Raw genomic sequence first — 23,500 nt, forward strand, 5'->3', positions numbered from 1 at the left:
TTACCTTTTATTGAATACACTACAAAACATAAAAAATCCTAAAAGCAAGTCCCTGGCATGAGACTTCAGGAGGACACCAACACGGCCTTCTACTGCTCACTATTAGAGCAGCGGTGTTAGTTTTCAGGGATGAAACCCGTCCTTTATCCTTCAGTCACCAGTATGTTGTTGCTTTTAGGGTGGATCGTGTAGGTTAATCTAAAACCTATAAAAACACATCCACATACATCAATATATATATTTCCAATAACGCCTACTTTCTCTCCCGGTTAATTTCGGCTAACCTCAACCACATGCATGTCTTGGCCACCTACTTATTTAGGTGTCGTATCTCACTTGGCCACCTATTCACTTAGGTGCCGTGTTTCTCACCTATGTAGTGTGCTCTCTGTTCCGTCACCGAGGTCCTTCAGACATCACCAGACGTCGAGCGCAGTTCTAACCACCGGCCTGATGACGAATTCACATCACAGGTCTTTCTTGCACCCGTCTTCGAGTGACTGCCGGCAGTTTTCGGTGTCGCTTCTCTCGGCGTACTGGAGACGTCTTCGGGGTTCCTCGGATCCGGCTCGAAGGACCAAATTCTATGTTGGGGAAAGCGCCCGGCGTTTCCACCCCAACTCCACATTTATGAGACACACACAGGTTACAGTTTTACTTGCAAGGGTACCCACACTCTCTGCAATGCAAACTACAGCAGAATGTGTTACAAAGGGTGGTTCCCCTTGACTCCTTTATTTATAGTCAGTGGGAGGCGCAAGAGTCATGCAGAATAGGGAGGTGAGAGAAAGTTCTGGTTTTGCTAAGGTGGGAATGCTATTATTAATATAATCTAAAGTATGAGGCTAGGGGAAAACAAAATAATATATATACATATTTACATTCATGGGGCGGCATGGTGGTGCAGTGGTTAGCACTGTCGCCTCACACCTCTGGGACCCGGGTTCGAGTCTCCGCCTGGGTCACATGTGTGTGGAGTTTGCATGTTCTCCCCGTGTCGTCGTGGGGTTTCCTCCGGGTACTCCGGTTTCCCCCCACAGTCCAAAAACATGCTGAGGCTAATTGGAGTTGCTGAATTGCCCGTAGGTGTGCATGTGTGAGTGAATGGTGTGTGAGTGTGCCCTGCGATGGGCTGGCCCCCCATCCTGGGTTGTTCCCTGCCTCGTGCCCATTGATTCCGGGATAGGCTCCGGACCCCCCGCGACCCATTAGGATAAGCGGTTTGGAAAATGGATGGATGGATGGATGGATGGATTTACATTCATTGCTGATCATACAGGAGTGATAACAAAATGATTAATAACAGTTTCTTCAACCTAACAACTATGAATTTGTTCTGGCAGTTTTGCTGCATTAACAGACAACATAGAACAAAAGTAATTTTGCACGAGTTTGGCAAACTGAACAAACATTCATTTATTTCTATCTAACATACGTCACACTTCATACAGAGTAAAAAGGGTTATACTGGTTATAAAGCAGAGATTTTACCTTTTTGTCGTGGAGAAGCAGCGACATGTCACACTCTGATACGGTAAAAATGATTCCTCCAGCACACAGTGAGCTATCCCAGCATGCACAGCGACACGGGGGAGTTTGCATAAACATAAAACCCTGGATAGAGGGGTTCAGTGAATGAGGAGGTGAAGCTGTACAGGAGGGTCAGTCCATCAGAGGAGACTCTGTAGAAGGACAGAGTACCAGCCGCCCAGTCCAGATACACTCCTACTCTGCGGGAGTCTGAGGGCTTTATGGGTATGTCAGTCCGTTTATTATTGTGATAGACAGAGTAACCGTCAGGAGAGCAGCGCAGCATCCATGACTTGTCATTGAATCCAAGCAGACAGTCATCACTCTCTCCTTTCCTCCCGATTCCTTTATAAGTCACTCCTATCAGGGCTACATCTCCACTCCACTCAGCCTCCCAGTAACAGCGACCAGTCAGACTCTCTCTGCACAGAACTTGGGTCCAGTAGTCAAATCTCTCTGGATGATCAGGATATGGCTGCTTTGCCCCCCCTGTCACCTTCCTGTTCCCCTCTGACAGAGACAGTTCTCTGTTTGCTGTGTTGGGGTCCAGCGTCAGCTGGCAGGAGTCTGTAGGCAAGAGGAAGAGCGATTAATCCCATGACGAAGCCCAGCATCTCCATCATTATCACTGTCACACCTCACACACTCACTAACACAGAACTCGCTCCAATACACACATTTTATTCCCAATATACTCATGTAGCCGCCCGAGTCTGCGGCGCTCCGGCTGCCCCCTGCGCTGTGAGACACGCCGCGCTGAGAGACTCGCTGGGGACCCAACTGCACTTTAGCCTGCGCTCTATTATTCTGTACGATACATAAAATATAAAAACGAAGCAGGAATTCAAGTATGTGAAATACCTCAGGAAATGTCGGACGCCGCGCGACGCCGGCGGGAAGAAGCTGCGCGTGCTAAATTAATAGCCTTAATTACAGGTGAATAAAATTACAAACAGTATTCATCAGATATGTTAATAATAAAATTATATGACAAAGATTACCACCAATTTGTCTTTACGTCACAATATGAACATTTTTCAAACCAATTTGGACACACACCTCTTTCCAGCAGCGCGCGGACGCATCTAGGCTTAAATGTGTCCTATTTAAGTAATATTTTCAGTAAATTATTATTCTGATATTCCCTGCACACGTACCACAGCAGTGAGGTCTGTGTATGTTTCCCTACGTTTTACAAATTCAAAGCGACAGTTTTGATCAACTGGCTGGCGTGAGATTTTCAATTCGGGTCTGCACACACATGCATACGCATTTATATGTATGTAACAGTTTTACCTTAAATTGCTTGCAGGGTTTGCAAACTACCCCAACCGTCGTCAAAAGCATCTGTGTTGTTTAAAGTGGACGCCAGCGTCCGCGGAGGAGGACGATGACGTAAAACGCATTATAATAAAAGTACCAGTCTGGGCGCCGCGTGTTTTCTGTGTTGATTCCGGCTGCGTCTGTGCGCCTACATGAGAATACGCGACGCATGCGCGAGGTGCAGTACCACCAGAAATTGGGCTGGCAGTATGGTCACGTTTTGTTACTGGACATTGTGTTTATATACGATACAGATAATATTAAAGTAGCATCTGATTTTTTAAGAATGACTGGCCTGAAAAACTGTATAACTGTTGTTGTGTGTAGTTCCTGGCAATCAAGCGTAGTTTCGGTCTCCCTGAACTGTTGTTGTGTGTAGTTTCGGTCTCCCTGAAGGTGTTAATTAGGGGCACCGCCACAGACACAGGTGTGGTAATGGTCTAGTTGTTACTCCTGCTTGTAACCTCTCTCCTACTCTATCCTATCCTCTACTTCGCAATCTCTCACACCATCACTACAGACATGTGCCTTAGACGTATACCAGTACACTTATCTTTGAGACCTAGAATATCTCATCCAACATCCAGGCGCCGCACTCTCAGTAATCTTGTCTACCCTCCCATAACACCCCAGTCCCAGCGAAGCGTGTTGGGTGGCCTCTGGAATTGCCAGTCTGCTGTAAAGAAGGCTGATTTCATTTCCGCCCTTGCTTCACACCACTCTCTTGACTTTCTGGCTCTGACGGAGACCTGGATATCGCCTGAGAACTCGGCTACCCCGGCAGCTCTCTCCTCTGCTTATGCTTTCTCTCACTCTCCTCGCCAGACTGGCAGGGGCGGTGGCACAGGTCTATTGGTAACTCGGAACTGGTGCTACACGCCCCTCTCTCTGCCCCATCTCAACATTTCATCCTTTGAATCCCATGGAGTTGCTGTTACCTCTCCACTTGATATTCGGATCATTGTTGTCTACCGCCCTCCTGGCCCCCTAGGCTGCTTTCTGGAGGAGCTTGATACTCTCCTCAGTCTCTTCCCCACTGACAGCTCCTCTCTCATTCTCCTTGGTGACTTCAACCTACCCCATGACAAGCTCCCTTCTTCTGGTCTCCTCCCTTTTCTCGATTCCTTCTCTCTAACATCCAACAGCTCCTCTCCTACACACAAAGGAGGTAACGTCCTCGACCTGGTTTTCAGCCGCCCCTCTCCGGCTACTGACATCTCTTCTACTCCTCTACACATTTCTGATCACCACTTTGTATCCTTTACCATTGCCCTACCCGTCTTGCCCAATCCCAGTTTTCAACGTTTCCTCCCCACTCGACCAAACCTCCACTCTGTCTCCGCTTCTTCTGTTACTTCCTGCACACTGTCTTACCTTCCTGACCCTGACTCCTTTTCCTCCTTGGCACTGGAGCCTGCAACTGATACTCTCATCTCCTCACTTTACACATCCTTGGACAACCTCTGCCCGCTGTCTTCCAAACCAAGGAAAACTCGGCCTACTCCTTGGCTTTCAGCTGCATTACGTACTAACCGAAGAGAATTGCGGGTAGCTGAGAGGACGTGGAAGAAATCTAAGCTTGATGCAGATCTGTCTTCCTACCGTACTCTGCTATCCAAATTCTCTATGGACGTGACTGCAGCTAAAACTGCCTTTTACAAAGACAAACTAGAATTATCCTCACGAGATCCTCGCAAACTCCATAACATCTTTTCGTCTCTTCTCAACCCTCCCCCTCCTCCTGCTCCTTCCTTCCTGACTGCTGAAGATTTTGCCAACTTCTTTGCCGAGAAGATTGACAGAATCTGTCAGACATTCTCTCCCTCATCCACTACACTACACACTAAGGATTTCCCTCCCCCCTCACTGGCCCAGTTTTCTGGTCTTACGGCAGATGAGATCATGAAAGTCATCTCATCTTCCAACCCTACCACCTGCCCACTTGATCCAATCCCTTCTGCATTATTTCAGACAATCGCTCTAGACCTTCTCCCCTTCATCACGACTATCATTAATGGCTCCATAACCTCCGGTCATGTACCAACAGCATTCAAAATAGCCAGGGTCATTCCCATCCTAAAAAAACCCACTCTAAATCCCTCAGACACTTGCAGCTACCGACCAGTATCGCTTCTTTCCTTCCTTTCAAAAATCCTCGAACGTACAGTCTACAACCAGCTTTCTCTCTATCTCTCTCAGAACAACCTCCAGGATCCTAATCAGTCTGGCTTTAAAGCAGCTCACTCTACAGAGACTGCCCTCTTAGCAGTCACTGAGAAGCTACATGCTGCCAGATCGGCCAAACTGTCATCTGTCCTCATCCTTCTTGACCTATCAGCAGCATTTGACACGGTCAACCACAAAACTCTCCTATCCATCCTTAGGAGTCTTGGCATTGGTGGCCTGGCCTGGCGCTGGCTGGCTTCCTACCTAGAAGGCCGAACATACCAAGTGACATGGAATGGATCCACATCTACTCCACGTTGTCTTTCCACCGGTGTCCCTCAGGGCTCGGTTCTTGGCCCTCTCCTATTCTCCCTCTACACTAAATCTCTTGGCGAAGTTATATCCTCACATGGCTTCTCCTACCACTGCTATGCCGATGACACTCAACTCATCCTCTCCTTCCCTCCCTCAGACACTCATGTCTCCACTAAGATCTCTACATGCTTGGCAGACATCTCATCTTGGATGACCACTCACCAGCTAAAACTCAACACTAGTAAAACTGAGCTGCTTTACATCCCGGCTGACTCATCCCCCCTCCAGGACCTTGCGATCTCTTTCGACAACTCCCTGATCCGTCCTTCGGTTTCTGCTAGAAACCTTGGAGTTACCATAGATGATCGGTTGTCATTTTCTCACATATCGCCAGTCTTTCTCGCTCTTGTCGGTTTCTCCTCTTTAACATCAGGAGGATACGTCCATTTCTTTCCACTCAGGCTACCCAGATACTCGTCCAGTCCCTCGTCATCTCACGCCTTGACTACTGTAACTCGCTTCTAGCGGGTTTACCACTGAGCGCCATCCGTCCCCTCCAACTGATTCAGAATGCAGCTGCTCGTCTTGTTTTCAACCTTCCCAAGTTCTCCCACACCACTCCTTTGCTGCGCTCCCTCCACTGGCTTCCTGTAGCTGCACGCATCAGATTCAAAACACTGATGCTGGCATACAAAGCCAAAAATTCTCTGGCACCATCCTACCTAAAGGACCTCATCACACCACGCTCTGCACCACGATCTCTCCGATCCTCCAGCACTGCTCGACTGGTCCCTCCTCCCCTCAAGGCACAAGGAAGACACGCATCTCGGCTCTTCTCTGTCCTGGCACCTAATTGGTGGAATGAACTCCCCCTAGATGTCCGAACAGCTGAATCCTTGACTGTCTTCAAGCGACGACTCAAAACATTTCTTTTTCAGAAATACTTGACGTAGAACTTCTATATTCTTTCTCGACTCTTATTCTGGTGTGTTTTTAAAAAAAAAAAAAATAAATTCTGCACTACTCAATGGAGTTCTCAGAGATAGTATTCATAGCTTGGGTCCTTATTGAGCTAGCATCGGAAATTCATTGCAGAGTCTCGAAGCACTTATGTAAGTCGCTCTGGCTAAGGGCGTCTGCCAAATCCTGTAAATGTAATGTAAATGTAAATGTATATTTTCAGGGGCAAGAAAGAAAATATTCCAAACATTATTGTGCCCGTCTGTGTACAGTGGCTTCAAAATTAATGGCAGTATAAGTTTCTGAGAATGCAGTGTCGAGTACAAATTACAATGAAATTCTAACTTGAAATTCTTACTTTCCCACTTTCATAAGTAGCATTACTTTTCAGTACAGTTCCATCCATCCATTTTGTGCCACTTATCTAATCTAATATATATCTGATGTTTTGAAAAGACAACGTGTTGATATTGCCTTCTTAATAGAGACCCACTTAGTGCAGCAAGATGCAATGCTGGCGGCCTCCAGGTTCTACAGGCTTGTTTCCTCCTCATCAGCTTCCTCTCGGAGATGTGGCTGCTCATTTTGGTTAGTTGGGCCCTTCAAATCCATATTCTCAAATTGAGAGGGACGCTGACAGCAGGTTCTGTTACGTTATTTCTGACCTGGGGGGCAGGAAGGTCTGTTTTGTTGCTGCTTATACTCCCACCCCCCAGGCCGCTCATTCTTCTTGGATCTGTCCAATCATATTCTTAGATTCCAGGAATTTAATTAAAGCTTATTATTGGTACTGATGCCAACGCCATTCACAATCCTGCCCTGGACAAATCCCCCTCTCTCATGGGTAGCCGGGTGCCCCCCTCCACTGGCTCCTTGTGTAAATTTGTGCAGGACCTGAATTTAGTCGACTCATTTTTCTGCTTCTCTGAGTTCCTCTTCTCTATCTGACCACAAGTCTGCCTTCCTTCAGTTGGTGCTGCCTTCTCTACCTTCTCGGGCCCCGTGATGGAAATTTGATTCTTCTCTGCTTCAAAACCCCAAATTCATGACTTATTTAACCCCTAGACTAGAGGAATTTATTTCCATTAATGCTGGCTGAACTGATGACCTAACCTACTGCTGGAAGGCTATTCAGGGCTTCCTTCGTGATGCACGGTTGCCTTTGCCAGCGGTTTGGCTCGCGATGGTCGTCAGAATATTTCTGAATTAGAAAAGCCTCTATCTCAATTAGAAAGTGCGCGTCCTGCAGTGGATGATCAGGATCATGAGATCCTTATTACAAGTGTAAGAGCTGAGCTGAATTCTCTTCTATCTCACTGCACAGAGTTTATGGTTCATCACACCAGGTTGCACTATTATGTTTCTGCTGCCAGGCCTAGTAAACTATTGGCTCTTAGGCTTAGGCATTGTGACTCATTCTCAGCGATATCTGCAGTTAAAACTAAGGATGGCGTCGTCACCACTAACCCTCTCGAAATCAACAAATCCTTTTTTCAGTTTTATTCTGATTTACTCTCTTCACCTCCTGCCTCCCCATCCTCTGATCTCACCCGCTCTGCTCATTTGCTTTGACTCTCTGCCCCAGTTCTAAGCCCGTGTCCAGACTCTATTCCCTTCTCCACAAATCCTCTTACAAACCTCTCTCTGTCACTTCCGCCTGGCAGATGGAGCTCTCCCCCACCCCTGTGTTACCCTGGAGTGTCATTTTTCAAAACATTAAAAACTGTTCTAAAAATCCGAATCATCAGCAAACGCAATTTAAATTTGTCCATAGATTGTACCGCACTCCTAGGTAATGCCACCCCATGGCACACCTTGGGGACCCGGGTTCGAGTCTCTGCCTGGGTTACATGTGTGTGGAGTTTGCATGTTCTCCCAATGTCGTCGTGGGGTTTCCTCCGGGTACTCCGGTTTCCCCCCACAGTCCAAAAACATGCTGAGGCTAATTGGAGTTGCGAAATTGCCCGTAGGTGTGCATGTGTGAGTGCATGGTGTGTGAGTGTGCCCTGTGATGGGCTGGTGCCCCATCCTGGATTGTTCCCTGCCTCGTGCCCATTGCTTCCAGGATAGGCTCCGGATCCCCTGTGACCCAGTAAGATAAGCGGTTTGGAAAATGGATGGATTTACCCATCTAGACATCAATTTTAAATATATTATCTGACTCTGTTACGTCTTTATTTTCACTGTTTCTACTGGTATCATTGTTTTGTCCTCAGCTTCCAGCTGCACTCTCTCTGGGGTTGGCAGATATATATATATATATATGTGTGTGTGTGTGTGTGTGTGTGTGTGTGTGTGTGTGCGTGTTTTTTTCCTTTTCGCTTACATGCTGTCTCAGGGTATGTGGGGGATTTTTGTTCTATGTTAAAATTGTTAAATAAAAATTTGATCACAAAAAATGCCCAATTGAGCAGGAAAACCATGGACCTGGCAACCCTGCATATGTGATGGTTTATAGATACACCTGTAAAGTGTGAGATGTCTGAATGGGGTTATACTCTGATAACGGCCCTCATAGAACAATCAGATTTCTTGGTCGGAACTAACTGTTATAATGCATTATGAATGTGTTTATAAATGACTAAAAACACGACTTTAAGTAAAATGTTACCAAAATTGTTTATTACAGTTAAGCAAACAACACACAGCTCTACATTACAGTGTCCCCATGTGACTATAGTGTCACATACAAAGGGGGGGGTGTAGATATCTGTTTTCTTTCTACCCCCCTTTCCCAGATCTGTCAAGAACAGGATTGCTGCTGCTGGCTGTTAAGCCCTATCCATCTGAAATACAGGGCAACCCATCATTGGTGCTCAGTGTTCCAGTGGAAGATCTAACCAATCCCGACTGGTCTGTTCCTGATGGGAGGGGCCTAGCATTCAGAAGCTGGCTGTGTCTATGTGTCTAGGAGGGCAGATATGGTTGTGTTGTTAGTCTCATTTGGTGAATTTGGTGTCTTTGATACTCTCATCCAGTCTTCTGCAACCCCCCCTCCCACACCCCCTTGTGAAACTGAACAGGTAAGAAGTGTGCACACATACATTAACATGTAGGTCCTCTCTCTGTATAAACACACTGGGTTAGAGAGCGAGTGCCACCTTCTGTATTTATGTTCGGGTGGGTAAGCCTAGTGTAGTCTGGGTTTTATTTTCTATCTTTGGTTTTAGTTATAATCTTTACAGGGTAGGGAAGAGGTGTTATGTTTTGTTAATTTTTTTCCTTTGACGCATCCATGTTCTTTTCCCTGGGTCTGGCCCATCCCCCTGTGTTCCCAGCACCCAAATCCCTATATTGGTTTGGTCAGAAAGACTGAAAGCTATTGCTCACCATGAATCCATGAAATTGAAATCTACTGATCAAGCCAGAAATCTTGGTGTAGTTCTGGATTCAGACCTAAATATCAACAGTCACATAAGGACAATTACAAAATCAGCTTCCCACCATTAAAAACATAGCAAGAATAAAAGGATTTCTCGCTAAACCAGATATAGTAAAGCTTGGGAAATGGGAAACATTCACTCAGTGTCCCAGAATGAAGACCAAGCAGGCTGAAGCAGCTTTTAGTCTCTATGCTCCCTGTCTGTGGAACAAGCTTCCTGAAGACCTGAGGTCTGCTAACACTGTCAGCTCATTACAATCAGGGCTTAAAGCGTTACTGTTTGCTGCAGCTTTTCAATAGATTTTATGAGCAGGAGATTAGTCATATGCTGCCTCTACAATGTCACTTCCTTTTAGTTAAGTATTTATTTGTTTTTTTGTTTTGGCTTTTAGACATTTTAAAATTGTCTTTTAAATTGACAATCAACGTGTTTGTAAGTCCCACACCAAAGTTCCGAAGTACCGAAAACGTACCCCAGCTGTGATGGTACTTTAGGTACTGGTACTTGACCTGAAGTCAATGGAAAAGGGAAAGTACCAAAAGTACCGTACCTGTTGCAGTGGAAAAACACCCTGAATAGTCTAAATAAATCTGTCACTGATGTTTGTCTGCCCTATTTCTTCCCTGAATAAACCTTCGTATTTCCTGCCTGCCTCATCCTTCCCCGCTTCCCACCTACACGCCTAACCCTGGACATTACACTATTGCAGTGGAAAGAAAGGCTGAATAAACTTGGCTTGCTTCGCATTGCATTGCAACTGGATTCAAAGGTTACTGACAAAAACAGCTCATGTAAACGTGAAAGACCAGGAGGCAGCAGGAGAGAGAAAGAGAAGCTCCACTAGCAGAAGAAAATGAAACACAATAAAACACAATAAAACACACTCCACCTCATACAGGGAGAGAGAAGCGTGTGTGTGAACAGACTCACATGGTAAGAATTCTGCTCTGGTCCTGGGCACTAATGCTGATAGGATGGAGTCTTCGGTAACTAGAGACAGAGAGAAACAGGGATGTGAGTAAAAGGAATTTACTTGTGGGAGATGGACTTCACTCACTGTGGAGACACCAGCAGTACAGTATTATCATTATGAGGGACAATAACAGGCATTTTATCAAACTGCAAATCATGGTAAGTTACACATAATACAGATTTTTTGGATTCTGTAATGTAGAAGAAACACAAATTGTTTTCTGGGTTTTGCAGACTGTAGAATTTAGAGCTCACAGGTTTTCATAAAGATTTAGTCGTACTGGAAACAGAAACTGACTTGGTCACACCAACGTGAGGCTGACTGTACTGCACACTCTCTCTGCATGGTGTATATTAACAAGACCAGACTGAAAAATGTTTTTATTTATCAACCTGTATGATGGATCTCTGCCATTTTCTTTTTGCAAACATTCTCCAGTTGATCCTTCAGCTCAGAAACCACCTTCCTCATCTTCTCAAAAGAGCAGCGTGGACTGATGGAGATTCTGGGTCCAAATCCAGCTTCAGGGGTGACAGGAAGACCCTGGTACCTCTACAGACACACAGTCTGATTAAACAGCTTCATCAAAACAAATGTGTATGGCAATCTAATTAACAGGATCATTAACATCTGACCAATAACAGACTAACTGAAATACAAATGAGAACATGCATCCATTTGAATGCTCTGGTTTTCTATTCGCCAAAGTAGCTATTCTGTTACCTGGAGGAAATGGATGTGATCCTCTGTGTGTGAAAGCTGCTCTAGCTCAGAGTGTCTCCTCTTCAGTTCATCAATCTCCTGCTTCAGTATCTCCATGTGTCCTTCAGTCTGGCTCACTACAACCTTCTCCTGATCTCTGATCAGCTTTGTCAACTCAGAGCGTCTTCTCTCAATGGAGCAGACCATCTCAGTGAAGATCCTCTCGCTGTCCTCCACTGCTGACTGTGCTGAGCTCTGTTGGTGACACAGGGAGCAGAGGACGGAAAATTACTATTGGCCCCTTTTGAGACTCCAGAGAGCCTCATTGTACAATGGAGATGTGAGCCGACAGGAGGTATAAAAACAGTCTCAGTTTAATAGGTGACTTTCTTGGTGTTTATTTGCATTATGCTGGTGTAATGAGGTGGAGCTGGAGGGTGCGATCTATTTGGGGCATGGTAATTTCATTAACCTGATTGCTTAATTGTTGCAGCCAGCGCGTGTATATAGGACCCGGTTGTGGTTGCGTGTGTAACTGATTTGTAATCGGTGACGTGACTTTCCATGCGCCAGTATCTCCTTTTCCGGAAGTTGTGGCTATATCCAACGCTGCAGGTAGGGCATCAGTAGACGGGGTCGTTTGCTTGCTGTATGGGTGGTTGTAATGTGCTTTGGTATCTTCCTTACAGTTGCAAGGGCTTGGTATATCTAGCAGCTTGTGGTTGCTTCCGCTTTTAAGGTTTTCCAACTTTTACCGCGTGTAATCTGCCAGGTATGTCTCGTCTCCTTTTACCAACATTTGGGTAGTAGGGGCATACCTAATACTGTGTTTGTATTTGTAGTGGATCGCGACTTGGAGTGTTCCCGGACCGACGTCAGCCAGACCATCGACGGGATACTAAGTCACTACAATTGCTGCTGTTTTGCCCAGATGTTTTATGTTTTGTTTCATGTTTTAATTGGTTTTAAGTATTAATGTGTTTCATTGATTGGATGTAAATTGAGGGGGGCGTTGTTGGGAAGGATTGGTGCTGGGCGGTGAGGATCCGTGTCGGGCGATACCGCGCTGCGTGGTCGTGTTGTTTTTTTAGCCCACCCCTTGGGTGGATGTACTTGCGTCATGTACTGCGGGACCCCTTGGACTGTTGTCTGACTGTACGTCTCCCATTCCCCTCCCGATAACAGCTGCCTGGTTTGGGTTTCCTCTTTTGTCGTGTGATTGGAGTGTTTTAAACATGATTTGATTTGTATTATTTGTGATGTGATTTTTGTTTTAGTAATTTGCTGTTTGGTTTCTTTTTATTTGTTTTTGGAGTGTGAATTAACAGCAGCCTAATAAAGGGAGTGTTTATGGTCTTCGCGTCTCCCCTATGGTGATCACGAATCTGTGTCCTTTTATATTGGAGTGGGTTTTGAACTCCGGTATTCTAATTCTCTGGGTGCAATTCCCAGAGTGGCGTAGTCGGGTTGTCCATTTCCGTATTCCCTCGCTACTTCCTCCCTCAGTAACGCCACACTGGGTTGGAAAGAGTTGCATTTTTCTCAAATGAGCCTTTTATGCTATTTTTCTAAATAAACAAGGTACTACTGCTGCAACACTTAGTTAAACTCTTATCTAGCAACTTTGCTGCATACAATCACTGATTCAGATTAACCCACAGAAGCATTAATTTGATTAATCCCCACAAGTCTGTAGATTTGCAATCTGTTGCATCTGAGAAACGATTTATTATGATCACAAGCCAGCTGTTATCTTCTTCTCAGGTTCATACTCACTGTGATTGAGGCCACAGCCTCTCTCAGCTCCTGCAGCTCCTTCTCTCTCATCTGAATTCTCTGCTGAAATTCCCTCTGTGTTTCACCCATTTGTTTCTACAGATAGGAAACAAGATGATAAAATGAGTTTGTTTTATTAACTGAGATCATATTCATTAATCATCCTGTCCAGGGTGGACTCCAGCCTTGGGCCCTATGCTGCCTGGGAAAGGATCCAGGTGCTCCCCATGACCCTGACTGGGATTACTGGTTAGGAGATGGATGGATGCAGGGATATTCGTAAATGATTTATTGACTGTGGGTAGGATAAACTGGACATAGACCCTTTGATCCTGTTTCCACCTGGTATTAACATGCGTCCTCAGTGATCCAATCAGAAGTGGACAGCGCTAACTATAGGTGTGAAGGCACCTAGGACACATTGAAGATGCATTGAGATCCGATCACTGAAACCACATTGGGAGGTGGTCTGGGCTGCATATGGCCACATTCTTATAGCAATGTGAGGCGAATGTGTCCTGGGCTGCACTGCAGGACCGGCTACTCAACTGACGTCTTATTTGATTGATGTCAGATCGCATGTCAGTTGAGAATGGGCCACTGTGTAGTAAACTGCACTGTGAACAACAATAATGCATCTTTTCTCCTGCGACACTAAAAACTCTGAATCTGCTGGGAAGTCGGTTTAATTTTGGACTGTTGTGACCCATTCATATGGAAACCGTGTCATAGTGTACATCACTGATGTTCCATGCAAATTCAGAACAGAAAATGTGTAAAATGGATTTATTAAAAATGTTTCAGAATTTGCACAGATCATATATTTAATGTGCATGTTGGGGCGCAGCCTGGTGCAGGCAGGGAAACAAGGTGACGATGCACTTAAAGGCTCCAACACAAAAGGAATTATGGAGACTGAACCAAACTGGAAAGACACAAAATAAAGGAACAATATGGGGTCAAAACTCACCAGGGATAAAGTAGCTAAGAAAATGACACGTAGACTAACAGAGGGAATGGGGCAGCTAGTGATGTTAAGCTTGACACTGAAGCTCCGAGGTATGTGCCAAAAAGAATGATGCATTGCGTTCTGAAGCACAGCTTCGGTTTCCTCTGTTCCACCCTAAACACGTGACCATGGTCATCCGAAGCTTCATTCTGCACTCAACCATCTGACTGCTTTGGAAATTGAAAATAAGACGCAAAAACCTCATTGCCGGTTTCGAACGTGTTGTAGAACAAATATTACTCCGCACACACACTGCAGCATAAGGTTTCATCACAAAAATAATTTTATAATTTATTATTCATGATTTAATAATAATATAATATGATAATTATAATAATAATTAGTTATTGTGGTGTTCACGATTCAGGTTAGTTGCATGAATACATAATATTAGATTTGGGTGAGGGTATGACCCAATAATCTGTATAATTTTCCCAGTATAGAGACCAAGAAGCAGATGATTGATGAGGCTTTGGTCAATATGACTGTGAAGGATTCACAGCCCTTCACCATAGTGGATGATGCTGGATTAAGGGAGTTTCTGGGTATCCTGGATCGAACCTACATTCTCCCATCCAGGCAAACATGAAAGGGTTTGGTGACAGAAACATTTAAGATAGAAAAAGAGAAAGCAAAGGAAGAGGTGAGAAATGCCAAAGCGGTAAGACTAACATCTGACATGCGGGCATCCATACATATGGAAGCGTATTTAGCAGTGAAATGCCATTTTATAAATGATCAGACTGAGCTGTCGACCGTATTATTGGGAGCAGGAAAATTCCCAGAGTCTCATTCTGCAGAAAACATGGCTGCAGTTGAGGCAGCCTGATGGAGGAGTGGGGAATACAGAATAAAGTCCGATGGCTCACACTGACACTGCACAAAATGTGATTGTCTGTGTCAGATACACAACCTGCATTGTACATGCACTGAATTTGGATGTGAAGAAGGACATTGATCAGACACAAGGACCTGATGATATCAGATCCAAGACAAGACAGATTCTACGTGATCAACTTCAGAACCAGTACAACTGCTAGAGAAAAGCTTTGTCAAATTCAACTGCTGATGGGCAGATCCACACTCAAAATGGTCCAAGAACTGGAAACCAGCTGGAAAAGCATCTATTCAATGCTGCAATGATCACATGATCAAGGAGAACCAGTTGGTGCTGCATTGGTCACTCTGAAGACAGAGCTCACTACCCTGACCTCAGAGGAATATCACATCATTTATGAGTGTCTGGGTGTTTTATGACATTTCAATGAGGCATCTGTGACACTTTCTGAAGAGAAGAGAATATCAGGATCCAAGGTAATTCCTCTCATCCACATGCTTAGACATGCTGTGAATCTGAAACCGTCCCAGACACAGAATATCAAGGCCCAGCAGTTGTGCAAGAACCTCTTGAAGTTGCTCACTGAGAGGATGTCAGTCTGTGAGACCATGAGCATAATGACACTGGCCACACTGCTGGATCCAAGATATAAAACTGCAGATTTCCGTAGCCAATCTGATGCTCAGGCTGCTGTGAAACGCCTTACAGCAGAGTGTGTGTCCAGCATAAGATTACAGGAGGCCCAGCTGAACCCATCCACACCAACATGCATCCAGCCACCAGAACCTGCAGGAACCTCATCTGCCACTGCAATGCACACCGGTACTGCAACCTTTAATGTTTTAATGATGATGTTCGATTAATCTAAATTGGGATAAATAATTATTATTGAACAGTACAAAATGCATAGTGTATATAATGACTCAGGCTTTGTCATCTTAGTTCCAGGTCTGCGGGATCTTCTGGACAGTGATGTGGGGGAGAGCAGACAGGTCAAGAGTTCTGCAGCACATGCTACTGTGCAGGTTCAGCAGTACCTCAGTGACCCAAATATACTGCATTCTGAAGACTGTCTATCTACACTTATATTATAATAATATTATATATTATAACTATAATTGCATTATAGTTTTTATACACTCCAGCAACCTCCGTTCCATATCAGTGGATATTCTCTAAAGCAGGAGAAGTTGTGAATAAAGAAATGCAACCAACACAATGTTCAACAAATATCTTTAGTCCAATGCCCCCTCGAGTTACACATGCACCCCTTCCTAGGCAATTCAAAGGTTGCCCAAACCACAAGACATTGCACCCAAGTTAATCAGTACATTAACGTGCATAAAGCACTACAGACCACTGTTTACCTAATTGTATATATTCTGATGCACGACACTCAGTCAAAATGAGCTGCTATTTACTTATTTGACTACCTAGTGTCACTAATGATCACCATTTAGAAAAGCTTTGAGTACTGAACCATTGTTTGACAGAGTTGCTTCGGAAAGCTTTGTTTTGCCATCACTATGGGCAACTAAGGGAAGAAAAACCATGAAAAGCAACCAGGTAGAAAAACAGGCTGTGACTAAAGACAATAACCTAACATTCCACCACCAACACAGAAACAATGAATCAGCATGAAAAAGGAGGACAAGCACTTAAATGCAACAGACAACCTAACTAACGAAGAGGCAGATGTGACACATAAGACAATTAACCAATAACAACGGTGCAGGGAAAACAGGCAACATGTGCAGTAACTTATACTAATGAACACAAGACTAGGGAAACTCCCACAAACACTGAAAGTAAAAAACACTAATCACACACTAGGAATTCAACACTTAGAAAACACAGAAACATGTGGAACATAATAAAACAAGGCAGAAGCTTCACAAGGAGAACAAATAACTAATAAGGACTAAGAAGAATAGAAAACCAGTAATTAAATGATAGAGGTGATGTTTGCTCCTGATCTGCCTCAAACCCATGACCAGCTGGTTTCAGCCTCTATGTCACACACTCATCCCATTGAGCCAAATGCAGCCATGTGGGTAAAAGGAAGAACACACTAGGGCCAAAGACAATGAGAGGACAAAGGGGATGGACAGCGATGGCTGCTGACCACACGGGGAAGAGACACAAGGACAGGCACTGAGACGAAGCTTCATTATTTATGTCAAAGCTGCTCCGCGCTTTATTAATATTAGTGAAATGTGCCGGTAAAAATGACATGAAGGTAAAATTAAAGCGTGTAGGTAAGAATATGTGTCCAGTAGCCTAGAAAATGGATGTGTGAATAGAAACATATAATAACAGTGTAATTGTTTATGTAGTTTTATATTGGGCTGTCTGGGGGCTTGAATTCCTGGTCAGAAATTCAGTCCCACTGCGGCGCTGACTACTTTGCTCCTTTTACTTCACGCTCTGGGTGTTTCATGTTCACTGCACCGTTCTCAGTAAACTCTACACACTGCAGTGTGTGAAATTAAAATCCCAGGACGGTGGCTGTTTCTGAGGTGATGGAGCTGCTACTCCTATGCTGAGCTCCATTTACTGGGAGGTCAGAACTCGGAGCTGGGAATGACGTCACAGACGAGTTAAATATGTTCCAGTGCCGCAAGTCGGACAGCAATTTAGCAAAACCAGGGACCGGTTTCAAAAAGCAAGATTTCTTGTTTAGCCAGATAACTTGTTGGATTTAATGTGTCCCAGTTTAATTGGCCTTTTTCTTCATTCACTTATATTTATCCCAAACTACCTTAAACCCGACAAGCTATCCAGCTAAGCAAGACATCCTGCTTTCTGAAACGGACCCCAGTTCTAGCTGGTTAATTGTTAGCCACTGTATGTGTGATCACACCATATTTAAACCCTCTTAGCTCACACATCTTAGCCATTCAGATGCTCAGCTAAACAGTAAGGGAACCTCTTCACCCTGATTGCTGACTGTATGTATTCAACTGCAGCCACGTGATTCTATGTTTGAAGGAGTTTCAGTAGGAATTCAATTAGAACTTTTTAAACTTTCACTTTTAGTTAATTTTTATTTCATTTTACCAAAGCAGACTTGAGTGATTTGTAGCAATTATACTAACATGTTAAGACAAAAGTTATTTTCATTTAAAATAAATTTTATAATTCATATAAGAGTATTTCTGCCCTGACCTGTATCTCCGTCCTTCCTGCAGCAGCTGAGACTGTATCATGGCCTCTGTGTTCATCCATCGTACAGAGATAACAGATACACTGCTGGTCGGTACGGCAGTAGATCTCCAGGGGTTTGTCATGGTGGGAACAGACCTTGTCCTGCAGATGTCCAGTGGCATCAGTCAGCTTGTGCTTCTTAAAAGCTGGAGACTCATAGTGAGGCTGGAGGTGAGTTTCACAGTAAGAGGCCAGACACACCAAGCAGGACTTGACAGCTTTGTGTTTTCTCCCAGTACAGAAATCACACTCCACATCTCCAGGTCCAGCATAATGGGCAGCAGGAGTAGCTGCTTGTAGTCCAGTCTTCTTCAGTTTCTCCACCATTTCAGCCAGTATGGTGTTTCTGCCCAGAACAGGTCTGGGTATGAAGGTCTGTCTGCACTGGGGGCAGCTGTAAACTCCAAGACGATCCTCCTGATCCCAGCAGCTCTTAATGCAGCTCATACAGTAACTGTGTCCACAGTTGATAGTCACTGGATCCTTCAGTAGATCCAGACAGATTGGGCAGCTGAACTGGTTCTGATCCACTGCAACACTGGCTTCTGCCATTTTACCACGAACACTGATATGATTCAGTTTCGTTTTCTCTCACTTCCTGCTTCTCAGGCTGCAGCAGGTGTGGTTTTGGACTGTGGCCAGACTGAGAAGAGCAGACTGAGCAAACACTGTAGTTAGAGTTTATAACTAAAACAGTACATTATGCAAACTATACACACAACAGACATTTATTTAGCTTTAATGAGAATATCTGTTACTGATATTGTTTTTCCACAAACAAGCTATAATCCTATTATTTGATTTTGTACAGTAGATAGAAATTAGGTATAAAGGTATAAGAGAGCAGATCTACTGAGAATGAATTTCTGTGTCTGTTTAGAATCATGTTTGGGATCATGTGGTTTCAGGTGAAACATGCAGGGATGTGCAATTATAGACAGACTGTGTCAGGATTAGACAGAACAAGCTTTGACAAGCTCTGAACCACTAATTCACCAAACTGCATGATCTTGGACAGCAGGAGGAAACCTGAGGAAACCCACAGGAACACGGGGAGAACATGCAAGCTGTACATGCAGAACCAGGAGTGGGAACCACACCCACAAGCCTGGAGGCGTAAAGTGAGAGCAGCTGGTCTGAAGTCCTGAAGGGAGCGGGAGCGCCCTTTCTTTGGAACAGTGTGGAGCCGTCCTGCATTACTGCTTATCCTGTACAGGGGGGTGGGGAGCCTGGAGCCTGTCCCAGGTGGCACAGGGCGGGGGACACAATGGATAGGATACTAGTTTATAGCAGAGTACACACTCACACATACAGACTCACACTAAGGGCAGCTTAGAGATCCAATCGGCTGATCGCAGTTTCATGTTCTCCAAAGTAGGAGGAGAAAGCCCACATTGGAAGAACATGCAAACTTCACACATACAGCAGGAGGGACAGGAAACAAGCCCAGAGACAGAGGTTACACCCCGAGACCCCACACCCCCCCACAATCACACATACTGTTAGGATTTATTTAAAAGTTACATTATAATACTACAAACGTATGACTGACTATGAACTTCATATTCCAGAACTGTGTTGAATTTATGCTGACTTTAAGAATGTTACCTTACAGGATTTACCTGTTTCTGCGCCCTGTATCTACAGTAAGGAGGTGTGATCTCTGTTCCTTCAAAGCAGACAGACTCACTCACATATGATTACAGTTCTAGTATTTAGCAGATACTGTTGCTGAAAATGGCCGTGTGTGCAGCTTCCTATTAGTAAAAGAGAACTCGCACATTCAGTCTGTCAGGAGCCTTGTGAGCACGCTGTGATCTGCTCACTGTCTCCGATGCCACAACTGTCCCCACTGGGGATGGTGTTTTGGGTAACTCCATTCCTTCGGTCAGAAGAGGACTGTGAACATGACTTCACCCTATTTTCCAGCTCGAAGTCCATTTTCGGCCACCAGACATAGGACGTTGCTAGACCTTTCATCCTCGACACGCCTGGATGCACCTCATGTATCTCCTCTTTCATCTGTGAACGGCCTTGGTGAGGCACTATGACTCTCGTGCCCCTGAAAACGCACCCATCTTGTAGGCTTAGTTCTGTCTTATGTTGCACATAAGGCCTCAGTTCCTCGCCTTGTAACAAGTAAATCTTTGGCATTGTCCTTTACTGCTCTGTACACCGCAGTACACTGATAGGCTGACAAAGTTAATGCCCAACACTGGATACGGGCAGAGGCCAACGGGGGAATGCAGCGGGTCTCACCGAACACGCTCAGTAGTGCCTTATGATCTGTATAAATTTAAAAAACACGCCCATATAAATACTGATGAAAACGGTTTACAGAAAACACAATAACAAGCCCTTCTTTGTCCAGCTGTGAATAACCCTTTTCCGCCTCAGTCAGCATCGGTGAAGCAAAACCAATAGGCTTCTCTGACATGTCCTTCGTGACGTGTGATAGAACTGTCCCCACTGCATAGGGGGAGGCATCACATGAGAGTGTAATCTCTTTGTCTGGATCATAATGCAGGAGCAACTTAACTGATTGAAGGAGTTCATTTACCTCTTCTACTGCACTGCACACCACTGCCACCTGCTGTCCTTGTGCAGCAGTTTGTATAGGGGTGCCAGAACCTTGGCGAGACCTTGGAGAAATTTTCCATATTAGTTCAGCCTGCCCAGAAATGATCTCAGCTCAGTGACATTTTTAGGGCTTGGAACCTCCTTGATGGCCCTCAAAGCCCCTCAGCTGTGATCTTATGTCCCAGATAAGTCACGCTTGGTGCCATGAACACACATTTGTCACATTTCAGTCTCAGCCCTACCTCTGAGAGTCTTTTCAGCTCTTGTTCCTGGTTATGTAGATGCTCCGCTTCTGTAGCCCCTGTAATCAACAGATCATCTAAATATGCTGCTACCTGTGGAATCCCTTGCAACAATGTATCCATTGTCCTTTGGAAAATGGCGAGACTGGATGCCACTCCAAACACCAGTCGGTTGTATTTGAACAATCCCTTGTGTGTGTTTATTGTGACATATTCTTTCGAATCCCTGTCCAGCAGCAGCTGCTGGTATGCATGGCTCACGTTCAACTTCGTGAACAGCTTTCCCCCTGCCAGCGTTGCAAACGGGTCATCCACCCTGGGCAAAGGATACTCCTCCATCTTTGCAACCTGGCAAACGGTAAGTTTATAGTCCCCACATATCCTCACAGTTTTATCAGGTTTCATGACAGAAACGATGGGAGCTGCCCACCTTGATAACTGGACAGGCTCCATGATGCCCAGCGCCTGTAAGCGCTCCAGCTCCTCTTCCACTTTTCTTTTCATTACATAGGGTACCGTTCTGGGATTATAGAATCGTGGTTTGGCCTTTGGGTCAACATGAAGTTTCACCGACGCTCCCTTCAGTGTGCCCAGCTCATCCCTGAACACCTCACTGTATCCCTGCAGAATGTCCTCTTTTGTGTGAATGTACCTAACCTCATGCCAATTAAGCTGAATTTTGCGAAGCCAGTCATGGCCTAAAAGACTGGGCCCGCTACCCTTTGCGACCACTAGTCTACTCTCAGCCCCCTGACTTCCCACCCTAATGTCCACACGCAACACTGCCAAATGGGCCAGGTTTTATGGTCTAAAGTTCACGAATAGGAATGACCAGGAATTCGACGGCCTGTGAAGTTCAGGCACGTCTGGATGATTATTTACGAAACCGCAAGGGTCAGAGGGGTCATGTGTCTCAGCACGCGGTTCCTGCTGTCACGCCGGTAACTGAGGCTGTGAGTGGCGTTATGCTGTCTGGTGAGTCTACAGTGGGGGTGGGCATGTCAGACAGCGCAGCTACGGAGGGCACCACACTGGACAGGTTATTGGGCTTGATAGAGAAGGCATTAGTGTGCAACGTCCAGGCTGCTCAGCATAGTCACCCTAAGCAGAGTGTGAAACGCACCTTCAAATGTGATGTGTGTCAGAGTGCTGACCATTCTACTCAGTCTCACTGCAGGTTGCATAGGTTGTGCTTTTCGTGTTTCAGTCCGGAGCACACATGTGCACAGTGTCAGGGCAGGTTTCAGGGTGCGAGGCGTGTTGCTGGTTCTGCCACAGTGGGGACTGTGGGCAGTGGCAGGCGACTGAGTTTTCCCTCCAATGTAGATGATGGCATTGAGTCTGTGTGTTCATATTTGTGTGAGACAGTGCCGACATCAAGTAAAACAGTTATGAAAAACACCATGAGAGCTGCGCCATGAGAGTGACAGTCTATTTTACACGTCTGTGCTAGTGCAGGACAAAGCTGATTTGAAGTTGATTTGAAATACTGCCAGTATGTTGGATACTTGGCTTCCAGTCAAAATTGTTAACCCTACGCCGAAATGCAAAAGTGGCTGATGTTTATCCATGCGTCGCAGGCTGCCACTTGTGAGGCACAGAGTTATGCATCACCTGACCAGGACTTCCTATGTTCAACTGCTTAAAGAAGCTCAGAACTTGCAGGTGGATTCAGTTCAGGACATGTTGAACTGCGCTTGCTGAATTTAGAGAGCAGTGAGCTGCCCCAGTGGCTGATGATGTGTGTGTTGGGATTACATGTGTCGCTCAGAAGTTGGTGGGAGGCAGGGGCTCGCATGAAGAGGTCTCTGCTGTGCTGCTGTCCTCTCGAACTGGGAGTATGGTGCTTAGCTTAGGGCTATCTCTCATACGCAGCAGTTGAGGGCCAAGGCCATGACTGGTCAGCATACGTTACCTATTTTTAGTCATGAAGAACTGTATGACAGGCAGTGTCAGGATCCCAGCATCAGCAGGGTAAGGTTCTTTGTTGATAAGGGGCAACATCCATCCAGGCGCGAGCGGGTACATGAATCCCGGGAGACGCATAGGGTTTTGAGGCAGTGGGGTAAACTGACAACACGGTTAGGTGCTATACAGGGTGGCTAAGAATCCTGTGTCCAAAAAGAATGCCTGTAGAATGTAGAAGAATGAACTGGTTCTGAGGTCCACTGTGGTGAAAGGGGTTCATGATGAGGCAGGTCACCAGGGTCTGCAACGTACTCTGTGGCTGGCTAGACAGAGGATTTACTGGGACACGCTCGAAAGAGACGTATGGAATTATGTACACAGGTGCAAGAGGTGTGTAGTTAGCAAGGCTCTGGAACCTGAGGCTAGGGCTCCTCTCGTTTCCATTGCTATCCCAGCTCCTTTGGAATTAGTATGCATTGATTTTTGGTCTGCAGAAGATTCTAATAACAAATCTATTGACGTCTTAATGGTTACTGACGTTTTTACTAAGCTGGCTTGTGCATATCCTTGCCCCAATCAGTCTGCTAA

At 45.2% G+C, this 23,500-nt stretch overlaps 1 protein-coding gene across 1 annotated transcript; it reads right to left on the reverse strand.

Annotated features, from left to right (window-relative positions):
• Window positions 1-1,328: 1,328 nt before the first annotated feature.
• On the reverse strand, window positions 1,329-18,828 carry LOC125739655 (tripartite motif-containing protein 16-like). Its single transcript, XM_049009980.1, has 6 exons — window positions 18,144-18,828; window positions 13,129-13,224; window positions 11,374-11,607; window positions 11,043-11,202; window positions 10,608-10,667; window positions 1,329-2,097 (listed from the first exon to the last, which is right to left on the reverse strand). The coding sequence occupies exons 1-6, from the start codon at window positions 18,732-18,734 to the stop codon at window positions 1,565-1,567; spliced, it is 1,674 nt and encodes a 557-aa protein (XP_048865937.1). The 5' UTR covers window positions 18,735-18,828; the 3' UTR covers window positions 1,329-1,564.
• Window positions 18,829-23,500: the final 4,672 nt, after the last annotated feature.

The sequence above is a fragment of the Brienomyrus brachyistius genome, chromosome 4, assembly GCF_023856365.1.
Source record: "Brienomyrus brachyistius isolate T26 chromosome 4, BBRACH_0.4, whole genome shotgun sequence".
Classification (NCBI taxonomy): domain Eukaryota; kingdom Metazoa; phylum Chordata; class Actinopteri; order Osteoglossiformes; family Mormyridae; genus Brienomyrus; species Brienomyrus brachyistius.